The following is a 25,384-nucleotide window of genomic DNA, read 5'->3' as shown; positions in this document are numbered from 1 at the left end:
GAAGTGGAATAATAAGATAAAAGATACAATTCTCGTTTTATAAAGAGTTCGAGAAGAGTCTGGAAGGCCGCCCTAACATTTCGAAATGATCCTGGTCCTAAGGATTTGCTGGTTTCTCTATAATGTTGCAGCAACATGTCCTTTCCATTCATAGAAAATACGCGCCTCCCTTAAATTGGTCCTTCCATCCACAGTGCCAGGAACTTTCCACCAACGGATAGTTATCCCAATTCGAGTCCTTAAGTTTCTGGGCAAGGAAGAAAATGGAGTAGCGCCACTCAGTTACCGTCTGCAACTCGCTGAATTCGGTTGTACACAATCTGTCCGGTATCTTTGAGTCATCATCCGGTAGTTAAAGTATTTCTACTTTAGCAAAGTCTAACCGCCAAATAGTTCGTTAATTAAATTTATACCAAAGTCCAGGGTGGTAATTCGATAAGGAACTAACGCTACAGAAAAGTGCTTGTAACGATGAGTGTTAGTGTCGACATGGGCGTAATGTGGCGCCTATCGGAGGATTTCAGTCGAAGATTCGGTGTCCGCGTGCAGCCTCATCATCATCACCACCACTATCACCATCACCATCCAGCAACACGATCTATGATTTATAATGGTACCGAATTGATTCAGATCTTTTTCTTTCATTATAAAACTACGAAATTTTCTTAGTAATTCGAGTGGAACTTATGGTAACCAGTTCACAGCAGTGTGTGTGGTGTTTTTTTTTTGGCAGTTAATTTGAATTATTCGATTATTTTCCAAGAATTGAAATTATTTAGTCATCGCACACAATCGTCGCAAATATCATTGGAGACCGGCGGGACAGATCCATCACATTTTGTGTAGACGAGCTTCAAAGAAAAATTGTTTTTTTAGAGATTTTTGTTTAGAAAGAAATATAACAGTGGCGCGAAGTAAAGTTAAAACAAGAGATCTAATGTTGCCAATAATAGCGCATATTACTGCGGTGAATGCCCCATTAGTCATTTTACAGATTCATTTCCAATTTCATAGGTTTTTTTTCTCCTTTCATTAGCCAAGTGAAAGTCGATCTTAGATGTCTGGTCTTTCAAAATTCGAAGTATACCGTGAGTCATAAAGCTATAAATTTGGTGCAAAACCTAACGTTGATAACAAAATCAAAAACAAATTAAAATGGAGTTTACAACGAAAAAAAGAGGCTTTGTAAATGAGAGTACATAATATGTAATTCAAAGTCCATATGAGGGCATACTCTCACCCTTAGAAAGTATCCTGAATTTTTTTTCATTCAACGAGGTTATCTCCTTATATATTTGAAGCTCATTACAGAAATAGAAATTGAGTCATTTTTAAGTTTTTGTGTAAAACAAAACCTCTTTAAAATCGGTTTACTGTCTGCCTTTTTTTTTGAGGTGCTGGAAATCTTCAAAAGACGCTGGTCTGGGCACGCCAGCGTGTGAAATTCTTACTACCCCGGACTCCCCCCAAGCCCTGTGGAACCATCATAAAGTATTACATCACCGGGCGGACTCAGCTCACCAACATCCTCTTCCTATTCTCTAAATTGACAACCCCTTTCACTGCCGACCTCCTTCGAAGACTTGGGTGTAATATTCAACGGCAAACTTCGTTTCAATTTCCACTTCGCTGAAATCATCAATAGAAACTCCAAAATGACTGGTTTTATCCTGTGTTTCTCCTCCGATTTTACCTCAATTCAGCCCTCCTTAACACTCTTCAATTCCCTTGTCAGAAACATTCTTGAATATTTATTTATTTATTTAATTAACGGACAACAAACAGATAGAATTCCAATTAATTATTGTCCTCAGGAGGAGGAGGAGAAAGTAAAAAACTTATCCTACGTTTAAAATTACTTAAAGTAGGGAAGTTAAAAGGACCAAGCTGTTTTGCATTATAATTACGGCAAAGCCTGGGAATCGGGGAATGAAAATAGACTTCGAGCTCCGCGAAGGGCACGTTGAAAATATCTGCGTTACGTGTGTCATAAGACGCAGAACGGCAGGTGATCTCGTCAGCGGCGGAGCAGTCCATCAGACCCGAGGAAAGTTTAAAGAATGTGCATAGATCCAGATAGGATCTACGCTGTTGTAGGAAGGGAAGGTTTAGAAAGCGGAGACGGGAGGGGTAATCCACACGAGGGAAGCTTTTCTTAAAGAAGAGAGAACGGGTGAATTTACATTGCACATTTTCAAGGGCAAGACAATCACAGTTACGAGTGGGTGACCAGATCACGGAGCAATACTCGAGGGTATTCCTCACAAGGGAATTGAGGAGAGCTAAGGAGGGTTGGATGGAGTCAAAATCAGAGGAGGAGCGAAGAATAAAGCCTGACAATTTTGCTGCTCGATTGATGACATCGAGGCAATGGGTGTCAAAGCGGAGCTTATTGTCGAAACTGACTCCGAGGTCTTGAGTGGAATTTAAGCAGGATAAGGAATGTCCGTCAAGCGAGTAGGAGAAAGAAGTGGGTGAGGATTTTAGGGAGTAGCACATAGAGTGACACTTTCTGACGTTTAGCGCTAAACCATTGGTCGAGCACCAACGAACCAGAGTGTCCAGGTTATTCTGAAGGGAAATACAGTCTATAGGCGACGATATAGCGGAAAACAGCTTAAGGTCGTCTGCATAGAGCAAACAGGGACAAGTAAGGAGGGGAGGAAGGTCGTTAATAAAGAATAAAAATAGCAAAGGACCCAGAATAGACTCCTGTGGGACGCCAGAAGAGGGGGAGAAGGAGCGGGAAGTACAGCCGTCAAAAGAGACGCGGTAGGATCGGTTGGAAAGGTAAGAGGCAAGCCATAAAACAAGTGGTATGGGAACGTTTAGGGGCGAGAGTTTGGATAGAAGTATCTTGTGATTTACAGTGTCGAAGGCTTTCGCGAAGTCAGTGTAAATGGTATGCACTTCTTGCCGTGAATTTAGACATTTGGCGACAAAGTTGGTAAAGTCAAGCAGGTTGGAGGCAGTGGACCTACGTTTAACGAAGCCGTGTTGTTCTTTCACTATGTGATGGCCAAAGTGGGCGGACAACCAGTCGCTGACATATCTTTCCAGGATTTTGGAACAGGAGGAGAGGAGGGAAATGGGACGGTAATTCTCGGCAAGCGAACGATCGCCACTTTTGTGAATGGGGATAATGAGAGCCTCTTTCCACAAGCTGGGAAAATGATTCTCTTCAAGGCTTTTGTTAAAAATAAGAGATAGGGGAAGGGAGATGGACTTACCAGTTTTAAGCAAAAAGAGGTTTGGAAGACCATCGTGGCCAGGTCCGACCTTGGAATCAAGTTCGCCAATGAGGTATTCGACAAGGATAGGGGTAAGTAGGGGAATGGTAGGCGATGCGGGGCATGCTACATCTACTATCGGGAGGGATTCGGAGGAAGGAGGAGGAACATAGACTGACGAAAAGTAGCGGCAGAGTAAATCACAAGATTGTTGGGGGGAGTTAGCTGAGAAGCCAGAGAATTTAATGGACGGAGGGGATAACTGGGCAGGGCAGCGGGAGTTGCGAATGTGGGACCAAAAAGGTTTCAAATTTCCGCGCTTTAATGAGTCTTCCACGCTGGACAAATATTCGTGTCTGGACTTACGTATTAAAGATTTGACCGAGGAACGAAGGGATTTAAACAAAACTAAGTCAGCAACGTTTCTAGAAGACAGGAACTTCTTTCTCGCAGTCTGTTTTTGACGTAGTTTTTTGTGAATTTCAGTGGTGAACCAGACGGGGTAAGAGCATAAGCACTTAGGAGAGGAGGGAACGTAACAAGGAAGAAGATCAGATAAAATGGTATAGAAAGTGTTGAGTGCTTGATCACATGTAAATGGAGAGAGCAGGGGGACCCAGTTGATTGACGCCAGGGCTGAGTTCAGACCTTCGAAGTTCGCCTTACGGAAGTTGAACTTGGTAGGCTTGCGAGCGACAGGAGAGTGGAGTCGGGATATCTGAACATCGAACTCGAGAGCAGGATGATGGGCGTCAGGGGCAACGTAAGACGGAGCATGAAGGGATTGGGAAAGATAACGTACAGGAAGGTTAGAGAGGACAAGGTCAAGAGTACGATCTAAGTGATTTCTAGAGAGGTTAAATTGGAGGGCCCCACAGGTGTACATGAAAGTGGATAGAGGAAAGGAAGGGTGGGTCGAGTTATTAGGGAGGGAGGGAAGGCCAGGAGTAACGGGCCAGGAGAGCATAGGAAGATTAAAGTCACCACAGAAGATGAAAAGAAGTGAGGGAAACAAAACGGTTAGGGCCTCTGATAATCTGTCGAAGAAATCCTCGTACAGAGAAGGCGGACTTAGGCAGGGAAAATATACACACGATATGATAAAGGGACATACGTTTGGCGGAAGGACACGTATGGTCACGGAATCGTAGGAGGAGGAGGAGGAGGAAAAGATGATTTCGGCACGGAGAGGGGACTTAACAGCTATTAGGGCACCTCCGCCAGTTGTCTTGCCAAGCGCAACGCAGTCTCTGTCACAACGAAAGACAGAGTAACCTTCGAGGAGCTCAGAATCTAAAATCCTGTCATCCAGCCAGGTTTCAGAAATGCAGATGACATGATGTTGGAATGCTAAGGCAGACAGTTTGAAATCCGACAGCTTGGTCCTTAGACCCCTTACATTTTGATAAAATAGCGTATAGTTATTGGAATCATTCAAGTTCGGCGAGGCAGGCGGGCGGGCCGGAAATTTTCGCGAATCTTAGACCTCTGATAAGGCTTAACGAAGACCCCCTGTGGCCAAAAGCAGGATTGGACAATAGCATCGAAGTCATGGGGATATGTCACTTTGAAGGAAGCTATCACTCGGTCAGGAGAGCCATCCTTCGTCAGCTTCACACAGGAAAGAGGTGACAAAGTTGAGTTGCTTTTGTTTCTGATATAGGCCAGAATTTCGTCGGGCGTAGTGGAGTACGCTAGCCTTGACACGAACAGCTGTTTCGGTGGCGAGGCGACGTTCAATTGGGGGCCGCTCGGACGACATTAGGTCGGAAGGGCCTGCGGTGGCGGGCCTCGATGATACACAGGAGGAAGCGTGCGATGGTGCTAATGTAGCGACTGTAGTATAAACGTCAGAACTTCGCAGCGCATCCGATGTTGCGTAGGGAACTTGTCCCTCGGATGGAGGATTTTTCAGTAGGCTAGCGGACGTCATCGGGTTGATACCATCTTTTATGGACACACTGGAATAGAGCGAGGCAGATGGAGGCTGCTGTGTAGTCTGGTCCCCAATCTGCATCCGCGACTGTCGTGCTCTTGAAGTTGTACAATGCAAATTCACCCGGACCCTTTTCTACAAAAAGAACCTTCCACAGGTTGACTATCAGCCACGACTCCACACCCTCAATTTCCTCTGCCTGCAGCAACGCCGTATCTGCCTTGATATGTGTACTCTTTTCAAACTCTGCAATTACCTGATGGACTGCTCTGCCAACTCGGATATTACTCGGCATCGCCTCTCATAGCACACGTAGTGCGGACATTTTTAGAGTACCCTTCGCGGAGCTCGAGACTTACTTCCACTCCCCGATTCCGAGGCTATGCCGGTCCTACAACACCCTACAGCTTGGGTCATTCTCTAGTTTTAAGCGTATGGTAAGCCATTTACTTTCTCCCCTCTCTGATGACAATATGTAATAAGGAATTTTCTGTATATTGTCGTCTTTAAAAAAATGTAGCTTGGTCAGCTTGCGCGTCTACGCGGTGTACGTAACCGCGCTTTGCTAGTCTCCTCTGCCTTTCCCTGTTTGCTCTGGATAGATGCGACCATGGAGTTAGTATTCTTCGCACCAGATTTTCTAGTACGAGCACCTCTCCTAGAGTCTCCTCTAGGTTCCTTCTTTCTTCCACAAATCTTGGACTCCATTGCAGTTTGGACAATCGGGTGAGGTATCTAGTTTAAACCTGGACAGTTACCGGCGATATCCTCCATGTCCCGTGAGAAACTGAGCTAAATTATAATCAATCTCACCTTGCCGTCTCTCCAACAGGGCAGGGATGAGCCTATGTATCCACCGACCCTTTTCCGTGCGTTTCCAATGCTCTTGTCATCAATTTAAAGATCTCTCTTTTTCGGCTTTCTTCGTCTGCGATAAAGGAGAAATAGGCTTCGCATTGTATATGTTCGTCATCTCATCTGCCAAGATGTCAATGGGCATCATTCCCGAGATGACATCTGAAACAGTCCTGAATGCCAAGCACACCTTTAGGGCTGTTCTTCTGTAGACTGGAGTCAGTTTTCTAGCGTCAAATGTGACGTGAAATGCTTTTCCTCAAAACTGGAGTTGCATAAAACAGGATCGAACTCATTACCCTAGCCACCAACCTGAAAGCATGCCGTGGCCGTCCCACCTTCGGCATCGTCCTTGCTAAGGCCTCACTTGTGGTGGATCCTTTGTCATAAGCATACTGCACGTATTGCTTATAGTTGAGCTTCCCGTCTATAGTCACTTCCAAGTATTTGATGACAGGCTTTGAAGTGATGATATGAATCTCAATTTGAATACGAACATAACGGCGCTTGGTGTGTTTTCCCTCCACAAGTGTCAGACCAGAACTCTCTAGCCAACCCTTAATAGCACTGATCGCTTCGGATGAGTATAACTCAGCATCTACGAAATCTTTGGCTACTACAACCAGTGTTATACCATGGCTTTCTCCGGAAGGGCAAGATTAAGTGCATCGTTGTACATGATGTTCCACAGCAGTGGGCCCAGGGCGGAGCCCTGCGGGATACCCACAGAGACAACATACTCCTGGGGTGCGTCATCAGTGACATACCAAAGCTTCCGTTCTTGTAAATAGCTGTTGACAATACCAATCTTTGCCGGAGATCCCCGTATTAGGTTCCAATTGGCCGAATTGAATGCATTTCGCACATCCAGGGTCACCATTACACAATATTTGCTTGTACTACCCTTTCCGTGGATTGCATCTTCGGCCAAACCAGTAACCACTTTGATGGCATCAATGGTTGATCTGGCTTTACAGAACCCATACTGCCGATCTGAGAGACCTCCCTGGCACTCAACAACCGAGAATAATCTATTGTAGATTACTAAGCTCAAGCGTTTTCCTCACAGTGTCTAAAAGACAAATGGGTCTGTACGAGGTTGGCTCACCTGGAGGTTTACCAGGCTTAGGCACTAGTACTAACTTCTGTCGCTTCCATGATGCAAGAAATATCCACTCGTATATGCACACTTCGAACAACCCAGCGAATATTTCCGATCTGACTCTCACGGCAAGCTTGAGGTCCCTATTCGGCACACCATCCAGACCCGGAGCTTTGTTATCTTCTATTTTAACTTAAATTTCCAGCAGCTCGTCACTAGTGATTGGCGGTATTGCCCTCCTCTTGCTCGACGAATAATCCCCGGATAATTTTTAACAAGAGTGAAGGGCATGTGATCTGCGGAGATGATCGGCCTCTGAATAGGCCCATCACGATTCTATAGACGCTCCACCACGGGTTTACATCCGCTTCAGAACCGAGCTCCTTAAAGCATTCGCTCTTGCTCCGTTGGATAACGAGCTTGAGGGTTTTGGGGGCTTCCTTATAGGCGGGCTCTTTTTGCCTGAGCCGCTCTTCTAGCTCGGTGACAGGCTGATCGAAGACTGGCTAGTTCAGTATTCCACCAGTAGTTTCGTCTTCTATTGGGGAATGAGCACCTCCTAGGCATGGACGCATTCATTACACGCTTTGGCGATGCATTGGGTCACATGGAAAGCTCTTTCCGTAGAGGCGCCTGCTTTATTAGGTTGTTCTAGCCACATCTCTATGAAGGTTTGCTCATCCAGAACTTTTGCAGACCAGCCTGACATTTTTCTCGGTTTCGGACATGATGGTCTTCTGCCCGGTGACTCCACCCATAGCCCAAAGAAGATTGTAGGGTGATCGCTGTGAGTATAGTCTTTGCTGACGCACAAGGACATACCACGTACCAGTGCAGGGCTGATAAAAGTTGAGGCGAACCCCCCTTTCTGAATAATGTTTACTTAACCTTCGTTACCCAGAATTATATCCAACTGTGCAAAAGCGTCTAATAGACTGGGGCCTTTTACATTTATCTCTCTGCTACCCCACTCACGGGCCCAAGCATTGAAATCACCAGCGTTGACCCTTGGACTATGACCTCTTGCGTCGAGAACAAGACTGTCAATCATTTTCTCGAATTCGCACAATGTCTGACTTATTTGAATAAACCTCATTTTTCATGGAAGTCAGCGCCTGCCTAAATCCGGGCATTTAGCACCTCCAGCAACCCCAGCATCCCCTTGTCTTAGACCGTTGTTGATGATGAAAGGTCTGACCTTGCACATTAATCAGGGGCAACCTAATCAGCCTTACCTAATTTGCAACTAGTTTATTCGACCATCTCTTAGGCATTTGTAAATCGTCGGTGGCTCGATTGGACATATATCTGCCTTACATTTCGACGCGACGTTGACGATCCCCTTGTTAGAACCAGGATATCCTTAGGGAATCTTAAACATGACATGATTCGTAAGAATTTTTCCAATCTTCCATCTTCTTGATATTTTTCTGCTTTCTGATTTTGGTAGCACATCCTGTCTTCTGTGATGCTTTATAACTTTGTATAGTCAATCCCTTAATTTACTGCTTGTCTTTCCAGTATAAAGCCTAGAGTAGCTCATTCTTTTGATATGGCCAAACAAATTAATTTAAAATTTATCTGTATTTTGTTATTGAACCAGTGGTTGCCGAATACTTCTATCTGAAGTTCGGCAGCTTCCATTGTTCATTTGTGGAATCCATTTTCATGACTAGTCTGCAGTGTATAGAGTTCAGCGTCAATATTGCCAGCAATTATAATAATTTCATTTCTCTTAGACACCTGTAATGAAATAAGATTTTCCAAAATAAGCATCCGATAATCGCGAAGACAGAGCTTGTCGGGAACAGCACAAATGGCGGAAGACGACTTTGACCTTTGTTGGCAAGTAAATGATGATGATGAACGACCAAACTAGAAATAAAGATTTCCTGATAATGTTGCTGCAGTGGACTGATGGACGAGCCCTAGTTGTCTGAGGTCTGCAGTGAGTTAGTGATGTCGGTCCTAGGCCTCCCCAAATCAACGGCGCAACAACGGGTATCCCGTCTAGGCCTGCTTTAATAAGGGACTTCAGACATCACGGTTTTGTGCCAAGGTCCACCAATTCGATATCTCTAAAAACTGACTGACGTCCTGACTTACGTCATCGTTCCATCTTAGGTAGGGTCTGCCACTTTTCGGGCCGGATCATCCGCATCCATATGGATTAAGTGACCCGCCTACCGCAACTTATTGAGCCGGATTTTATCCACAACCAGACGATCCTGGTATCGCTTATAAATTTCCCCATTATGTAGGCCTCGGAATCGTCCATCTTCATGTAAGGGGGCCAACAATTTTTCGAAGGATTCTCCTCTCATACGCGACCAACAGTTGGCAATCTTTCTTCCTAAGATCCCAGGTCTTCGATGAATAGATGAGGACTGACAAGATTATTGTGTTGTACAGTAAGAGTTTCGACCTTCTGGTCAGGCGTTTCGAGTGAAACAGTTTTTGTAAGCTAAAATAGGGTCTGATGTCTGCCAACAACCGTGCACGGATTTCATCGTAGTAGCTGTTATCGGTTGTGATTTTCGACCCTAGATAAGAGAAGTTATCAACGGTCTCAAAGTTGTAGTCTCCTATCCTATATTATTACCGTTTGGCCAGTGCGATTTGAGGTTCAAATGAAACAATCAAAAGAAAAATTGAAAACCTTCAGACCTATCCTAGATAATCAGTATTTCATCAGTTTGGCGTCTGCCAGAATAACGAAAGTATGGTAGACTGATAATGTGGGGCTAGTCTATGTCAATTATTGAAGGACTGATTATATTTAAATTTTTAAATAAATTCTGTCAGTTCTGCTGAACTGATGATAGGCTGAGTATAGTGTAGTTGTCATGGTGATGCTAAACGAAACATGGATGCCGAATGGTCCAGCTGTTTAAATCCATTCGACAAAAACTCTTTTTTGCCACCTTGTTTGTAGTAAACATCAAAACGTTTCGTTTTTAGAAATCACAAGCAACTGCTGCCAATTACTGAAAGTAAAATCAGAAATCCCGTGGTTGATATCATCATAATCAATATCCAGATTCTTTGGTTATAATTAATGCAGGACGAAACTTACATGGAACCACTTTCTGACAGTCAAAGCGGTCAGCTGTGATACCTCAGGCTATGTTTTCGGTTCGTATTGATGAAGTCCACAGAGTTTGAACACAAGTAAGCATCGGTCCCCAATGAAGCGTTGTTTAAGTGAAGTATTCTTCTTTCGATTGCAGGACTACTTGCTTGCTGCAATAGCAATTACAGCTCAATATGGGTGATACTATTTTTCTCACCTTCCCGTATTCCCTTTCCGTGTTGAAATATCCGCTTCACAAGCCCTACTTTGCGATTTGGCTGCTAGGGAACCAACATCACTCGATTTCGTTTCGAGTCCAAGGCTTCTCTCGTTTTTTACTGAAATTCAAGTTTAGTTCTATCCTACTTCTCATAGCCTTCAGCAATAGTGGATTCTGTCCAGTGATAAAAATCTTTTACAGAAACAAAACTGAATGATTCCAATTTTCAGAAGGGTCTAGTATAAAGTTTTCAGGGAAAAGACATAAGCCCGGAGGAGTCACAAACTTTTCGTTCCATAACGAAGTAACAACACAACCACATAACGCACTCAATGGAGTTCTTCTCCATTTGATTTCTCAGAACCTAATACTCCATATTTCATCCCCGGTGATCGAATGATTACCCAAGAAGATACAACAGTTTTATTGTTGCTAACCGACCCGACCCAATTAGGCAAGATGCGTTTAATTGCACGTTGATATGGAAATGTACATAGCATAGAGTACGTGGAGCTCTTCAATGTAACGCGCTGAAGAAGAGAACAGCTTCATCCTGAAACAAGCAATAAAATTCTTTTGGTCAAAGGCCGAACAAAAACTTGTTTTCCAAATTTGAAATATTGGCTAATAAAAGCTCCTATAGTCAGCATTTGTGGAGGTAATATCTTTTTGAAATTTTCCATTATGCAATGGCTATCATATGGTTGTCATGCGGATAGTTGGAAGTGGCATAATAACACATCGTTCAATAAGTCCCGGGACTAGCGTAGAGATGGCGCTAATAATGCCATTTATATAGCAAGGTTCAGAAGTACCAACCTTCAGATAAGATGTGTTAAAATTTGATGTAATTCGAAACATAACCAAGAAAGCTATAGTGGTTAAAGTTACGCTACCTTTGCAATCGTGAAAAAAATGGACCAAAACGAGTTTCGTGTGTTGATAAAACATTGTTTTCTAATGGGGAAAAAACACAGTTCAAGCTCAGCAATGGCTTGAAAAACGTTATCCGGACTCTACTCCGTCGAAAACAACCATTTGTCGGTGGTATGCTGACTTGAAACGCGGTCGTGCTGAAACAAATGATGCAGAACGTTCGGGTCGGCCAAATGAGGGAGTAACTCCCGAAAACACCAAGCAAGTATTGAAAATCGTGATGGGTGACCGCAAAATGAAAGTGCGCGAGATAGCTAAGATGGTGAACATATCAACTGGTAGTACATTTACTATTTTGCACCAAAAATTGGCTATGAAAAAGGTTTTTTCCAAATGGCTGCCGCGTTTGCTCACAATGGAACAAAAGCAACAGCGTATCAATGATTCGAAGAGCTGTTTGGCACTATTTACTCGCAATAAACAGGATTTTTTGCGTCGATATGTGACATTGGACGAAACATGGATTCACCATTTCACTCCGGAGTCAAGTCGACAGTCAGCTGAATGGCGTACGACCGGTGAAAGCCGCCCGAAGCGTGCAAAGACACAACAGTCGGCCACCAAAGTGATGGCGTCCGTATTCTGGGATGAGAATGGTATAATTTTCATTGACTACCTCGAAAAAGGAAAAACCATCAATAGCGACTACTGCATGGTGTTATTGGATCGTTTCAAGGCCGAAATAGCGAAAAAACGCCCACACATGAAGAAGAAGAAAGTCATCTTTCATCAAAACAACGCACCGTGCCACAAGTCAATCAAAACGATGACCAAATTCAACGAATTAGGCTTCCAACTGCTTCCTCATCTTCCGTACTCGCCGGATCTGGCCCCCAGCGACTACTGGCTCTTTGCGGATCTCAAAAAGATGCTCCAGGGAAAAAGATTTGGCTCAAATGAGGAGGTGATCGCTGCTATTGAGGCTCATTTTGAGTCAAAAGACAAATCATTCTACAAACATGGCATTGAAAAGTTAGAGAAGCGTTGGAATGATTGTATAACCCTTGAAGGAGATTATGTTGATGAATAATAAAGAATTTTGCCGATAAAATGTTGTTTTCATTGTTAGTCCCGGGACTTATTGAACGGTGTGTTAACTTGTGCCAGAACCTTTCTGTGGATAGTAAATGTTGGCCTCTACCTCGCCTGTAAAACAGAAAAGAAAAAAAAAATTTCTTCTTACCATACCTTCCATGACGTGTGATGGCCGCATTAATTGAACGTTAACCTATCAATTTCGTGTTCTGGATTCCAATCGTGGTTGCGTCATGGATGTTTATGTTTGACTTTGTGCTTGTTTTTGCTGCTGTAAGCAATGATTTATCATACTTCGAATATGGAACTAGAAGTTGCACATGTAATCAACCATGGTTCATAACGAAGGTAGACTTATCATGGCAGAAAAGCAACCCTGAAGGGGGATGGAAAGGGGAGAAGGATTGCCCCGGGTCCGGAATAGAAAATTCTATGGAAAGAGGGAAAATTGGGGACCCGCATAATTTTCACTCCAGACCCGTATAATTTTCGCCTGGGCCCTGTTTTTCCGTGATGATTTTCATCCCGAGGCCGGATTTTCTCGCTACAACCTGCAGAAAATAAATGATTTGCAGACATTGTTTCTGCGATTATTCTGAAACTTTGTTCGAACGATGCAACTTTTTTTTTTTTTGGGGTAGGGTAGGTGAATGGATTTACGCACACAGTGTTGGACTCCCGATTCGGTACGTCGTCGGACTACGAACTAAACACCTCCCCCATCGTCAGAGAGCTAGCCTGGAACCGTTTGTCACATTACTTCGGGCTAGTCCCCGAACTCTCCCGCCTTGCGGAGCCTTCAAATCAGGGAATTCCTTTCACCAACGGGAGGGGAGAGGAAGAAGGGAACTGTCAGTTCAAGGAACCCCCTGCCATCCCGCTCCTCCACCGGTCGAGTTCTATCTTCTTAGCAACGAGAAGGGCCCGAACGTAATGGGCAACACGGTTCCACCTGTCAGCAGTCCTCAGCATCTCTTCGACAATGTTGTCTGGAGAGAGATCCCCTGTGTTTAAATAGAGCTGCAAACGAACCCCATCCCACCTTCCACAATACCATCAACTTTGGGGCATTCCCATAAGTACATATGTTCGAAACCATTCGTGACTCACTGTCTAATTCATAAAATACATTTGTGTCCATTACACTCAACCCTGTTTTGCTTTTCTCTAATCCGACCAGCCTCTGCCTTCTTCAATGTTTTGCATATTCTCCATTCAAAAACTTAATTCTTTTATAACTACATACATTTGCATTTAATTATGGCTAAGACTTTTCATATTGGCAAAAGTCAAGCCTCTTTATGACTCACGAAAATTTTACGTGTAAATTTTTTTTAGAAGTCTTCCCGCACCACTCGATATGTGGCGCCAAGTCAATTTAAAAGAAAAACTTTCAAATTCGACAGCGCCGGATTAATTTCCGGAAAATGACTACTTTGCCGGCTAAAATATTATTTTTTTTGCTGAGTTGTTACGTAAGTTGGCGAATTTACTTTAGACTGTGATAAAGTAATGACGTGCGCATGATATGAGTCTATTTAAATGGAGCAGGTGATAAGGTGGAATTCAAGAGTGGATGTGGGACAGGGGCTAGGGCCAAATGGCGTAATTGTTTGATAAAGCGCGAAATCGTTATCGGTTAAATGCTGGGTTAACAGTTCAATTGTGGGATTTCCCGTGCGAATATATGGCAGTCGTGTGAAAATAATATGAAATGGCTTCTGCCTTTGCTATCTAGAGTGGCTAATAATATTGAACCTCTTCGTATTTTCTATAGGTTACGGTATTTAAATTAAAAGCAAACAGTCCAGAATCCGAAAAACCTGCTACAATTTCAGGTCAGCTAAATTGTGTGAAGTACAGAGCACCTAAAAAGGGAGCAAATTTTTGAATGAGCCATCTATAAACCCTAAGGTAAGGGAGGCGGGTTTGAGGCAACGTACTTTGTACTATCCTCGGTAAAGCAAAAATAAAATGCTGAGGTCAGTGAAAGAGATAAAGAGATAAGAGTATAGTTGGAGTTATTCCACTATGCGAAATCCTGCCTAATCTCTCTTGGTGGTAGGTCCCGTGACCGGCCAGCCAAGAAAATGCATCCAATGCCGTTAGAGACAACATGATCGGATCGAGTAACAAGCCTCGGAGAAATGCTAGAACATCCACTTCAGTTAACGCGGCAGGACAGGCCCCGGTCCTGTCGAGAAACGGGCAAGGGTTCTTGACGCATGGACGGCGTCACGGCTTAAGTAAGTTAGTCCGAGCAAAACAAAAGCATGTCTGCACGCTAAATATTGATATCCTGACTGGAAAGACCGAGGAACTCGCAAGAGCCCTTCGAAAAGGGCGCGTTGATATCAGCGATCTGCAAGAAACCCGTTGGTTTGGTGCCAAAAGCTGCGACTTAGAACGCGAACCCGGTAAAAATGGCTATAAACTATTCTCTATTTTAGTAGGTCGCACACTCAATATGGTATTGGTATTGTCATCTCAGAGGGTTTCCCTGATTCCACTAAAGAAACGAACGATTCGATGACCGGCTGATGAAGCTCGCCATTATATCAGCTGATCGTACCATTCACTTCTTCACATACGCACCACAGACAGGTCGACCCGAAAAAGATGCCTTCTGGCAGCTTCTGAAAGCCAAGACCTGCAACGTGCCTGTGGGTCACTACTGTATCATCACTACCGGCGACCTTAATTGTCATGGGTGAAAAGGCAGACCGTAACAGGTGCCATGGAGGAAGGGCGTTTGGAGTGCGCGATGAGGATGGTGGGCCTTAAAGTGTTCAGGGCCTTAAAGTGTATTAGAGCACTTCATTCAAGACCGTAGCGGTACACTATAGGATTATAGTATCCTGTAGGAGGCAATGTGGTCAGCATTGCGCTCGCCCGAGATTATTACCCTAATTTGACTCAGGTACTCATTCATAGCTGAGTCGGCTGGTCTTCTTCTTCGTTTTCTTCAGGCTTTGTCCCGTTCACAAGCGGGATCGGCTCATCGTGATCGGCTTCGCCATTTGGCTCTATCGAATGCCTGATCTGGGTGCAATCTCGAGGCTTTCAAATCCCCATCTAGCGTATCAAGCCACCGTTGTTTAGGTCTGCCTTTTGGTCGTTTACTATCGACTTCGATGTTCAGACCAATCTTGGCAAGTGAATTCTCGTTGGCACGAATTGCGTGACCATACCATCGAAGACGCCTCTCTCGCAACTTTTCCACGATCGGTCTCCATTACCGCAAGACGCCGTTCATTGTCTTTTATGGTCGGCCAACACTCAGAACCATAGAGAGCAACTCGACGGCGACATTGCGGTAAATTTTAGATTTAAGACGTTCGTTGATACGTTGATCACAAAGAACACCAGTGATAGAACGCCACTTAATCCAAGTTGCATTGATGCGTGAAGCAATTTCATAACGCAGTTCTCAATTGGCTGATAGCGTTGACCCGAGGTATCCGACGTCAAATCACGATACAAATTCCACTGTCACCAGTGATATTTGAATCGCGACCTTCCGTACGACAGTCTTGTGCTCTAACCACTCAGCTATCCGGACACTCCTGCGAATGAAGCCAGCGTGAGGAACGCACTGGCGATTTTCTGAGAAGAAAGAAGAAATGATCTCACTTTCGCGATTACCAATCATTACGAATGTGGAAGAATCGTGGAATCAAGTTGAAGACACGATCTACAAAGCGGCCTCTGCAACCCTCGGCGTCACTAAGCCAGGTAAGCGATACATCAACCGGGATACTTGGCTTTGGAATGATGATATTGAAATGAAGGTCAGTGAAAAGAAGCGCCTCCACCACAAGTTTCTCGACGATAAAACGCTCGTCACTTGACAAATTTATAAGAATACCAACCGAAATCAAAGAAAGCGGTCGCTGTCACCCGAGCGATCCATTACAAAGATCTTTACAATAAACTGTACATTTGGGAAGGTGAGAGAGATCTCACAAAGATCGCACAAAGGATATCGAACACTTCTGTTGCGTTAATGACAAGAACGGTATTTTGCTTACCAACCATCAAGCGCGACGGATAGATGGCGAGAATATTTCGAGGAGATTTCAACTGAAGAATTTGTTCATCCTCCATTTCCACAATCATTGCCGACATTTGGAACAGTTCCACCTTTCAACGCAACTGGTCTTCAGAGGTGGCGGTGAGGAAGACGGTGCGGCAACCCTGTCAGCTGAACCAAAACCAAGTGGCCAAGGAGAACCTCCATAGTGGTGGCAACGGGAGACGCTGTATGACTTTGGCTTGCCGGTCGTGATGCAGTAGGCCAATGCTGCAAAGATCTAATTTGGGCGATCAGACCCGAGTCTGCACGGGGACTCATCTGAAGTGGCAATAGTTACTTTACCAGGGGTATACTGGTACCATGGGAACCGGGATAGCGCCTGGATTCACATAATTCAGGTGACCTCCTGTTGTATGTGCCCCCTAGTGGGAGCTTCATGGGGGTTTTGGTTGCGTTCAAGTGAACAGAGACCTTCGGGTCCCAGCGTGGTGTTGCGTTTCAACACGGGTGCCGTACTCCTAGTTCGGGAGAGATTTAGGCAGGTCTCGCATCCACCAATATGAATGCACTTGGTATAGACTGGTACCGTCGTAGCTTGCTGCGACGGGGCTCTGATTGTGGTCACAAAATCCATCCGTGTCTTAAGAAGACCATGGGGTTTAAATGCACGAGACAGGTACCCACGTAAAACACGGTGACGTAACTGTCAGCGCATCTGAGTTCGGGGAGGTTATAAAACGAATGAAATCTGGCGGCATCGCATTTGAGCTCTGGAAAGCGAAGAGCCGGGACCACGGGTCATAATTATGATTGCAATCATGTAATCATGCAATCATGAAATCGTAATCACCGTGATCATAATCATGGAATCATATGGAATCACCTTAGTTACCGTTAGTGCTAACTGGTTTGCAAATAGTTTAATTAACAATTTAGTGAATTAGATACAATGGGCGGAATAAGTAACAAATGGTTTAGTTGTTGATTGAATTTATGGGCGCATGCGTTCGACAGTTATGGAAATTGAAATTGGAACTATTTTTAAGGTTTTGTACTGATATAAAATAAAGCCCTTTTAAAAAAAATGACTTTCTGTTTGTCTGCCTTTGATGACTAATTTATTGGAAACGACTGAAACTAAAAACCTCTATACAGGCAAAATTTTGAGTTTATTTGAAATAATGATTTCATTGGGGAGGTGGCCTCTTTGCTGGGATACTTTTATTTTTTAAGGTTTTGATGAATCCCCCACATATAGTAAATTACGTAATTTCCTGTTGAAGTTTGAGGGGGCTCCCAAAAATCGCAATGCGAAAGGAGGGTGTAACATTTTTTTTTCACAGAATATGATCATGTGGGTAGTAATTTTCGAAGCTGATCTTATTTCAGATATTGAATGAAACATAGGGGAGGAGTGAACGATCTCCCTAAGACACAACATCAGGTAACATCTTTACATTAAGCAAAATGTTTAGATCTATATGACTCAGATACGACTTGCCTAATATCTGAGGATAACACAGACATTGTCTGATAGATGCTTGTCCGTAATAGAGATTCGTCTGAAACGAATGTTTTTTTCAAACAGACATTTTTCTGCAAAACACGCACACACATTTGTCTGCCTGTTGTCTGGGTCAACTTGGTTCACAACGTAAATTCTTAATAACATTCAACTGAAACAAGAGGTTTCGGCCTTCTAACAATGACGCCCACCTTGCTCACTTTAATGTTATGCGCTCTACTGAGCGTCGAAGCACCCTTGCCCGTGGGAACTCACTATCACAATTCTCATAATCCCATTCGATCTCTTCCTTCGTCTGTCAGTTTTGCTGACTCCAATACCAACTCCCCACAACAACCCTCCTACTTTCTCTGCATCTACTTCTCTTCCGTGCTTCCTCGCTCGACCACTCCGCTCTCTACGCCTCTTCTAACTGCTCCAAATCTCTGGCCATTCCTTTCCTTATGCCTTCCTTGATTGAGTTCCTTATTGGTAATCTTGACCCCAATGTCGGACCTGGCCCTGAGGGGCTTCCTAACCTCTTCCTTCTTAACTATAGAAAGCACATTTCCACCCCCCCCCTCTGTGTATAATCTACAACAAAAATCTAGAAGAATGCGACTTTCCTCATTTCTGGAAAGAGGTCCTTATTCTCCCTATCCTCAAGAGAGGAGACTCTTCTCGTGCTGTGAACTACGCTTCTCTCTCTCTTCTCTCTTCTTGCTCCGAAATACTGGAAAGATACGTCAACAATTGGTTGACCGCGCACTTCGTCACCTCATTGTCAAAGAGCAGCATGGTTTCGTGGAACATAGATCTACGGCTTCAAACTTTCTGGTCTTTACCAACTTCGTTGCTTTAATTCCTACCAAGGCAGAGGTAACTCTTCAGACGCTGTCTCACCTCTACCCTGGGAGCCGCGTGACCGAAGCGGCTCGTAGATGCTATACGCTCCCTTTTATAATTCGCAAAAAAACATTCGTAAAAAACCGTTGCCGTCTTCGTCCCTGTTTTAATTTTGGAAGCTAGGGTATAAAACCCAAAAAGAGTAGTCCGTGGACCATCAACAGTGAGAGCAAGTTGCTCTCCATTTGATCCGGTCCGGCATCAAGTGGATGCGGACTTAGAACTCTCCAATTCTTTAAAAAAGTTGTGTAACTCCGGCCGAGTTTTGGTCTGAACTGTGGGTGGATTTACGTTGCATATAATTCACACCCTTATCGTGTTTTGGGAATCAGACAAAAAGAAACCGTAACCGTCTTTGTCCCTCTCGTGTCCTTTGAGAATGCAACATTACTCGGTATGCGGCATTTTTTCGTTCCGTTGCAGGCTTACATTCATTGTCGAACTTGCCCTTCCGACTTTTTTTGCGACTAGAGCCAAGTATGTTTGTGGCCGGATCAATGATAACATTCCTCAGGTGATTGTGAAGATCATTTATTGATGCTTCATCTCCAGGGTGTTGCGGAGGGCTGTGCGGTGGATGGGTTCGGTGTTAACTTTCACCTGATTATCAGAGTTGATGTTGTTATTCGAGCACGTCGTCAATTTGGTTGAAAATGGGCGCGTCTGGAGAGACCCACGTCTGTTTGTGGACCGCTTTCCGCGCAAACCAGATACTTTCAACAACCAGTTCGTGTGATACTGCTAATTGAATAACCCGCAGTCCATTATAATTTGTATTTTTATGTAAACTGGTGGAGTCAACATATCCCTACTTGGCTGTTAAAATCTCTAAAAATGATTTTTATATCATATATGGGACAGGCGAGGGTTCATTCTACTGCCTCGAAGAAGGTATCAGCCCTTCCCAACCCCCAGCCTGGAGGAACAGTTGGTACAATTTGTCCCGTTTTTAGGCGCTGCGTCTGTAGCTTTTCGTTAAAAAAAGAGCTCCCAGCGGTCACCAGGAGGTAGGAGGAGATAGGGTTTGGTAGTAGAGCTGTTCAACAGGCGTGTCCTAGGTTTTATGCTCCATCGTGAGTACCAATCTACGTTTCGCCCTGGCACCTATACTACCCTTTGACCATATTCGTTAAATGGTCGCCATTAAGGGATGGTAGATTTGGACAATAAACAACGATAGTAACGAGATTTTCGTGTCTAATGTCAAAAAAATTCCCTTCCGTGGTTTAGTTTAATTTCAAATTGGAATTTTCGACTCTCAAAAGTGGCCAGCAAAATTATATCGGCGTAATAGTTATCCTGAATAAACTCGAGGCAAAAATTAAATTCCTATAGGAAAATTGCCAATGGCGACTGTGCAACTTAGTTTGATTCACTCCCAGCCTTGGTTGTTATCAGGCGCGACGTAGGGATGCTGTGCCAGGTGAATTCTATGTAGCTTTTCAAACAGATATACAGATGGTGAATGTAGAAATGGATTTGAATCTCTTCCAGAAACAAGGACTTGTTACACTTGACATCTTTCGTGCGCTTTTCGATATATCCATGGATGTGCATTTGCAACCATGGTTTGTTTCCGCTCTTCGAATCAATAAACGATTTTGAATTCAGTTGATTTGAACCCTTGTCCTGTTCGAGTGCCCCGCCAAAATCTCATATCGAGGCCGAGAGGTACATACAGCTCTCAACCGAGAGACTGGGATTTGGCATGCAAAGTAGTATCACTGGAGCGAGTGAAATGGACACTTAACTTGTTCCATAGATACAAATCTGCAGGTCCGAATGGCATCATTCCTGCGCTAGCAATAGAGGGAATAGATGCCCTGGGTCTACATATTCGGAATTTCTATCGTGCATGCCTAGCACACGCTTATATTCCAATTAACAGGCGTGATGTGAAGATGTTTTTTATTCCCAAACCTACACGGTCGCAAAAAGCTTCCGACCGATCAGTCTAACGTCCTATCTACAAAAGGAATGGAAAGACTTGTAAATCGGTTCGTAAGGGTTACATAAGGTGCTTATTGGGGGATACGAACCCACACGCACAAAGGATTGCTTAAACCTCACCAAAAAGAACCTCCGAATCATAGTGGGAATTCTCACTGGTCATTGTCGGCTGAACAATCACCTAGGGAAGCTCGAGATATCTACGGACACTGCCTACAGGTTTTGTGAGGATAACGACGAAACCTCTATACACGTCCTGGGACAGTGTCCGGCACTTGTGGAAAGTAGGTCGAGGGATCTGGGAGAAAAGTTAATACCAAACGCAAAGCTGAAAGATCTGAAAGTAAGGAACATACTAAAATTCCTAACGGTTATAGGCGTGCTTGAGATACTATGATTAACAGGTACACTATAACCAGTAAAAGGGGCACAATAGTTCTTCAAGGACGCGGTGCGACTTTCCCTTAACAGAATAATAATAATAAGGGTTGCATACATTCCTAAATGGCCGCTTCACCATATACAACACGCCTACCAGATAGATATCGGTGGTTGGTTGGTGGCCAGAAGTCTATTGAGGCAGAATGTCTTATGGGCTGTCCACAGGGATGGGTTCTCTCTCCTCTGTTATGGCTCCTGGTCAGGGATACCCTTCTTCTTCTTCGCGCAAGCATTTGCGGACGGTCTACCCGTAATAATTACTGGCAAGTTTGAGGACACAGTATGTGACCGTTTGAATGCAACTCTGCATGAAATCCACGTTGGTACCTCCGCAATGGACTCTCAGTGAACACTAGGAAGACTGGACTAGTTATGTTCACTAAGAACGTAAGGGGGGGCTGCTATACGCTACCCACTTTAGCAGGGGCGGAAATCCACCTGACACAAACAGTCAAGTATTCAGCACCACATCCAGGGACAATATCAGAAATTCTGCAGATTGCTCTGGTGCTGTAGGACTGCGATAGGTAAGACCTTGTGACTTTCACCAAAACCGTTACATTGGATGCATACATCTATAATAAAACCCATTTTAGTGTGTGCATGTATCGCCCGAGACTGAACTTTGCTAACAGCGATCGTTATGGAGTTGCACCGATCGTGGAAAAATTGCGAGAGAAGCGTCTTCACGCAATTCATGCTAACGAGAATTCACTTGCCAAAATTGGTCTGAACATCGAAGCCGATGATAAAGGTAGGCCGAAACAATGGTGGCTTGACACACTGAATGGGGATTTGAAAGCCTCGCGATTGCATCCACATCAGGCATTTGATAGAGCCAAATGGCGAAACCGATCACGACGAGCCAACTCCACTTGTGAACGGGACAAAGGCTGAAGAAAAAGAAGAAGCAGGAAGCTGCTAACGCAGATTCAGAGGCTCGGTTGCCTAAGTATTACTGGAGCAATGAGTACTACGCTGACTGCGGCACTTAAAGCTATCTTAAATCTACCCCCCATTCACTTGGAGGTGAAACGGAAAGCAGCCAACGACGCCTATAGACTCGATACAATTGAAGCGTGGAGAAGCGGCCAATCATATGGTCATGCGTCTGTTTGGAAATTCCTTGACAAACATCCGGTAGCTCTGATGTCGGCCGATCATATGGTTTCTAGGTTCGTCTTTGAAAAGACATACACTGTCATAATCACCAAAAGAGAAAAATGGTCGATAAATGGCCATGAGTCTTTTCAGACTTAATAGTCTTCACCGATGGGTCAGTCATGGAGGGGTGTTATTGGGGAATCTGATTATGGAACTGGTACGAACCCTCGCAAAAATGACGATCATAATCCAGGGGAAGATATATCCAATTTCATTGTCAGCAGAAGCATGTCTGCGACAAAAATGAAGGGGTTGCACCATTCGAATCTGTTCCGACAATCGGCCGGCATTATCAGCACTAAACAGCAACGACATATCAAGCTAGTTGGTGTGGAGTTGTCATCAGGTGCTGCTGAAACTTGGCCGACTGAGAGAAACATTTTTGATGTGGGTGCCGGGGCACTCTAACATCGCCGGTAATGAGAAGGCTGACAGACTGGCTCGCCGAGGTTCTGGATCCACAATGGTGAGGCCAGAACTAGCTTTTGGCATCAGGCCATCCACTGGCGTCTACTCTGAAGGGTGAAATTAGAAGGATTCACTCAGCCGAGTGAGAAAATCCTTGTGAAAGAGCCTTGGGTTACTAGAGCCGCATTTTTGTTATCCCTTAAGAAATAGGACATGATACCGCTAGTAGGACATTTAACGGGACACTGCACCTTAAATTACCATATGGAAAAGATTGAGGTGGTGGTTTCGGTTATGTGCAGCCAATGTGAGGAGGAGGAGGAGACGGCCCTGCACTTTGTATGGAGCTTGCCTCCTCAGATCTTAGACGAAGACACCTTGGTAAGGTTTTCTTCAATGAAGTATCTGCACACTCTCTCTCTCTGGAGAATGTTCTCAGATTCGCTAAAGCCTGCGAATGCCGTAGGCGGGAAGCCATTGAATTGGTGATTTATCGGGATAGTACAAACGGCCTAACAATGGCCTGTGTGCTCGGAGCTGCGACTCCACCCAGTAAACTAAACTAATGCCCCGCCATCTTGTCACATCTTTAATCCTTCACTTCAACCACAACGAAAGTTTTTTTAGTATAACAATATTTCGAATACCAGAAGTATGTGGCGCGGCAGGATTCGCGGCATTTATTTCGAAATTTATTTCGAATGTTGCGAATGCGAGCGGACAGATGACGGCGCTCTCCACTCAGTTTAGACCTCGCCACAGGAGTGGAGAGCAGAGTGCCATGACTTGACGGCAGGACGTAAAAGATAAAGTGTTTAGCTCTTAAATTGGTGACCCCGACGTGATTCACCTTTTGGTGAAGAGCGGCACCTACTGCGGTGTCAGCGGTATCAACAAAAATGGCTAAAGGTGCATTTTGCAGAGGAAATGCCAAGAGTGTAGCTTCAGCCAGTTGCTGTCGGGATTTATTGAACGCGCGGACAGCCTCCTCAGACCACACGATCTCTCGTATGTCCTTAGTTTTGGGGCCAGACAAATACGCGTTCAAAACGGACTGGTGTTGGGCGGCCTTGGGCAGGAAAAGACGATAGAAGTTTAGCATGCCCAAGAACCTCCGCAAATCCTTTACAGTTTTCGGACGCGGGAAGCTTGTAATCGCTTGCACCTTGTCTGAGTTGAACTATATTCCTTCAGGGGAAATGGAGTGGCCGAGGAATCTCACCTGTGTTTGAAGAAACTTACTGAGGAACTGAGGAAGAAGCGAGGAAAACATCATCTAAATATACGAAACAGAAGTCGGGGTTTCGCAGGACCGAGTGAATGAACCTTTGAAAGGTTTGCGCCGCATTGCACAATCCGAAAATCATCCGGGTGAACTCGAACAATCCAAAGGGGGTGCATTTTGCCGTCTTTGGAATGTCTTCTGGAGCTACAGGGATTTGATAAGCCTTGGTTAAGTCCAAGGTCGAAAAGATGCGGCAATTCGGGAGGTGATGCGCAAAGTCGTGGATGAGTGGAATTGGATATCGGTCAGGAACAGTCTGTGCATTTAGCCTTCCGTAATCCCCACATGGACGCCATTTGCCGTTTAGATTAGGGACCATTTGCAGTGGGGAAGACTAACAGCTGTTTGAAGGCCTGTAGATACCCTGTTGAACGAGTTGTTCAAACTCTTTCCGCGCAATAGCCAGTTTCCGGGATGGTAGACGATGCACCTTCGAGAAGATCGGGGAATCAGTGGTGTTAATGTGGTGCTGCACATTGTGCTTCACTGGTTTCGAGAGACTACACTCGGTAGTAATCTGGCTGAACTTTTGGAGAAGTGCCCGAACATGAGAGTCGGTAATGTCTTCTAAAAGAACAGAAAGATTATTGCCTGGGTGAGATACCATTTGTCCCGACGAATTAAAGTTGGTCGTGGAATCTATAAGAGACTTGTTTTGCAAGTCTACCAGCAATCCATAGTGACACAAGAAGTCTGCGTCTAGTATGGGAAAGCTGACATCCGCCAGGATGAAACGCCACGAAAACGTCCTACGCAAGCCAAGACTTACCCACTTGCCTATACCCGTAGGTGTTGATACGCGAGGAATTTGCCGCTGCTAGTTTCAGGGATTGTGGAAATAGTTTATGGTGTTGGGGTACGGGAAGAACCGAAACTTCCACACCAGTATCCACGAGGTAGTTGCGCCTGCTGATAGGGTCGTAAATTGTTAGGTGACGTGGCGCTGCGTTCTGGGTGGCCGTCGCCAGGACCCCTCGCGGACCTAGTTTTTGCGGCACGCGTGAATTTACAAGGGATTGTACATTTAGTGGCTTTATCGCCGAATCTACGGTGGTACCAGCAAATCCCTCGGTCCGTGGACTGTCCCGACGACCTGCTACCTGATCGCTCTTTTCGAGTGGTAGACCGCGAGTCAGCTCTTGATCTGGCGCCCGAACGCTGAGCGTCCTGCGTCGCCCGCATCTCGGCCACACTGGCTGTTAAGGCGGCTTTCTCGCACCTTAAGTCGCCCACCTCGTCCGATGGCTGTTGAACGGCTGCTATGGTCGAGCGTACGTGCACCTCGTGCACTTTGTCGGCCGCA

General features: G+C 44.7%; 1 protein-coding gene across 2 annotated transcripts in view; it reads left to right on the top strand.

The window, feature by feature from the left end:
- The window catches only part of LOC119646642 (transcriptional regulator ERG homolog), an 80,891-nt gene that overhangs the window by 33,941 nt on the left and 21,566 nt on the right, over nt 1-25,384 (top strand). Inside the window, exon 1 of one of the 2 annotated variants that reach the window (XM_038047156.1) lies at nt 296-613. The exons of the other annotated variant lie outside the window; for it this stretch is intronic. Within the exon in view, the coding sequence (XP_037903084.1) occupies nt 472-613 (142 nt within the window). The 5' untranslated portion in view covers nt 296-471. Of the gene's footprint in view, nt 1-295; nt 614-25,384 lie in introns of those variants that run through there. 2 annotated transcript variants of the gene reach the window in all.

Source organism: Hermetia illucens, chromosome 1, assembly GCF_905115235.1.
Source record: "Hermetia illucens chromosome 1, iHerIll2.2.curated.20191125, whole genome shotgun sequence".
Lineage (NCBI taxonomy): Eukaryota > Metazoa > Arthropoda > Insecta > Diptera > Stratiomyidae > Hermetia > Hermetia illucens.
The sequence above is the reverse complement of the archived record's forward strand: the minus strand, read 5'-3'. Positions and strand labels throughout refer to the sequence as shown.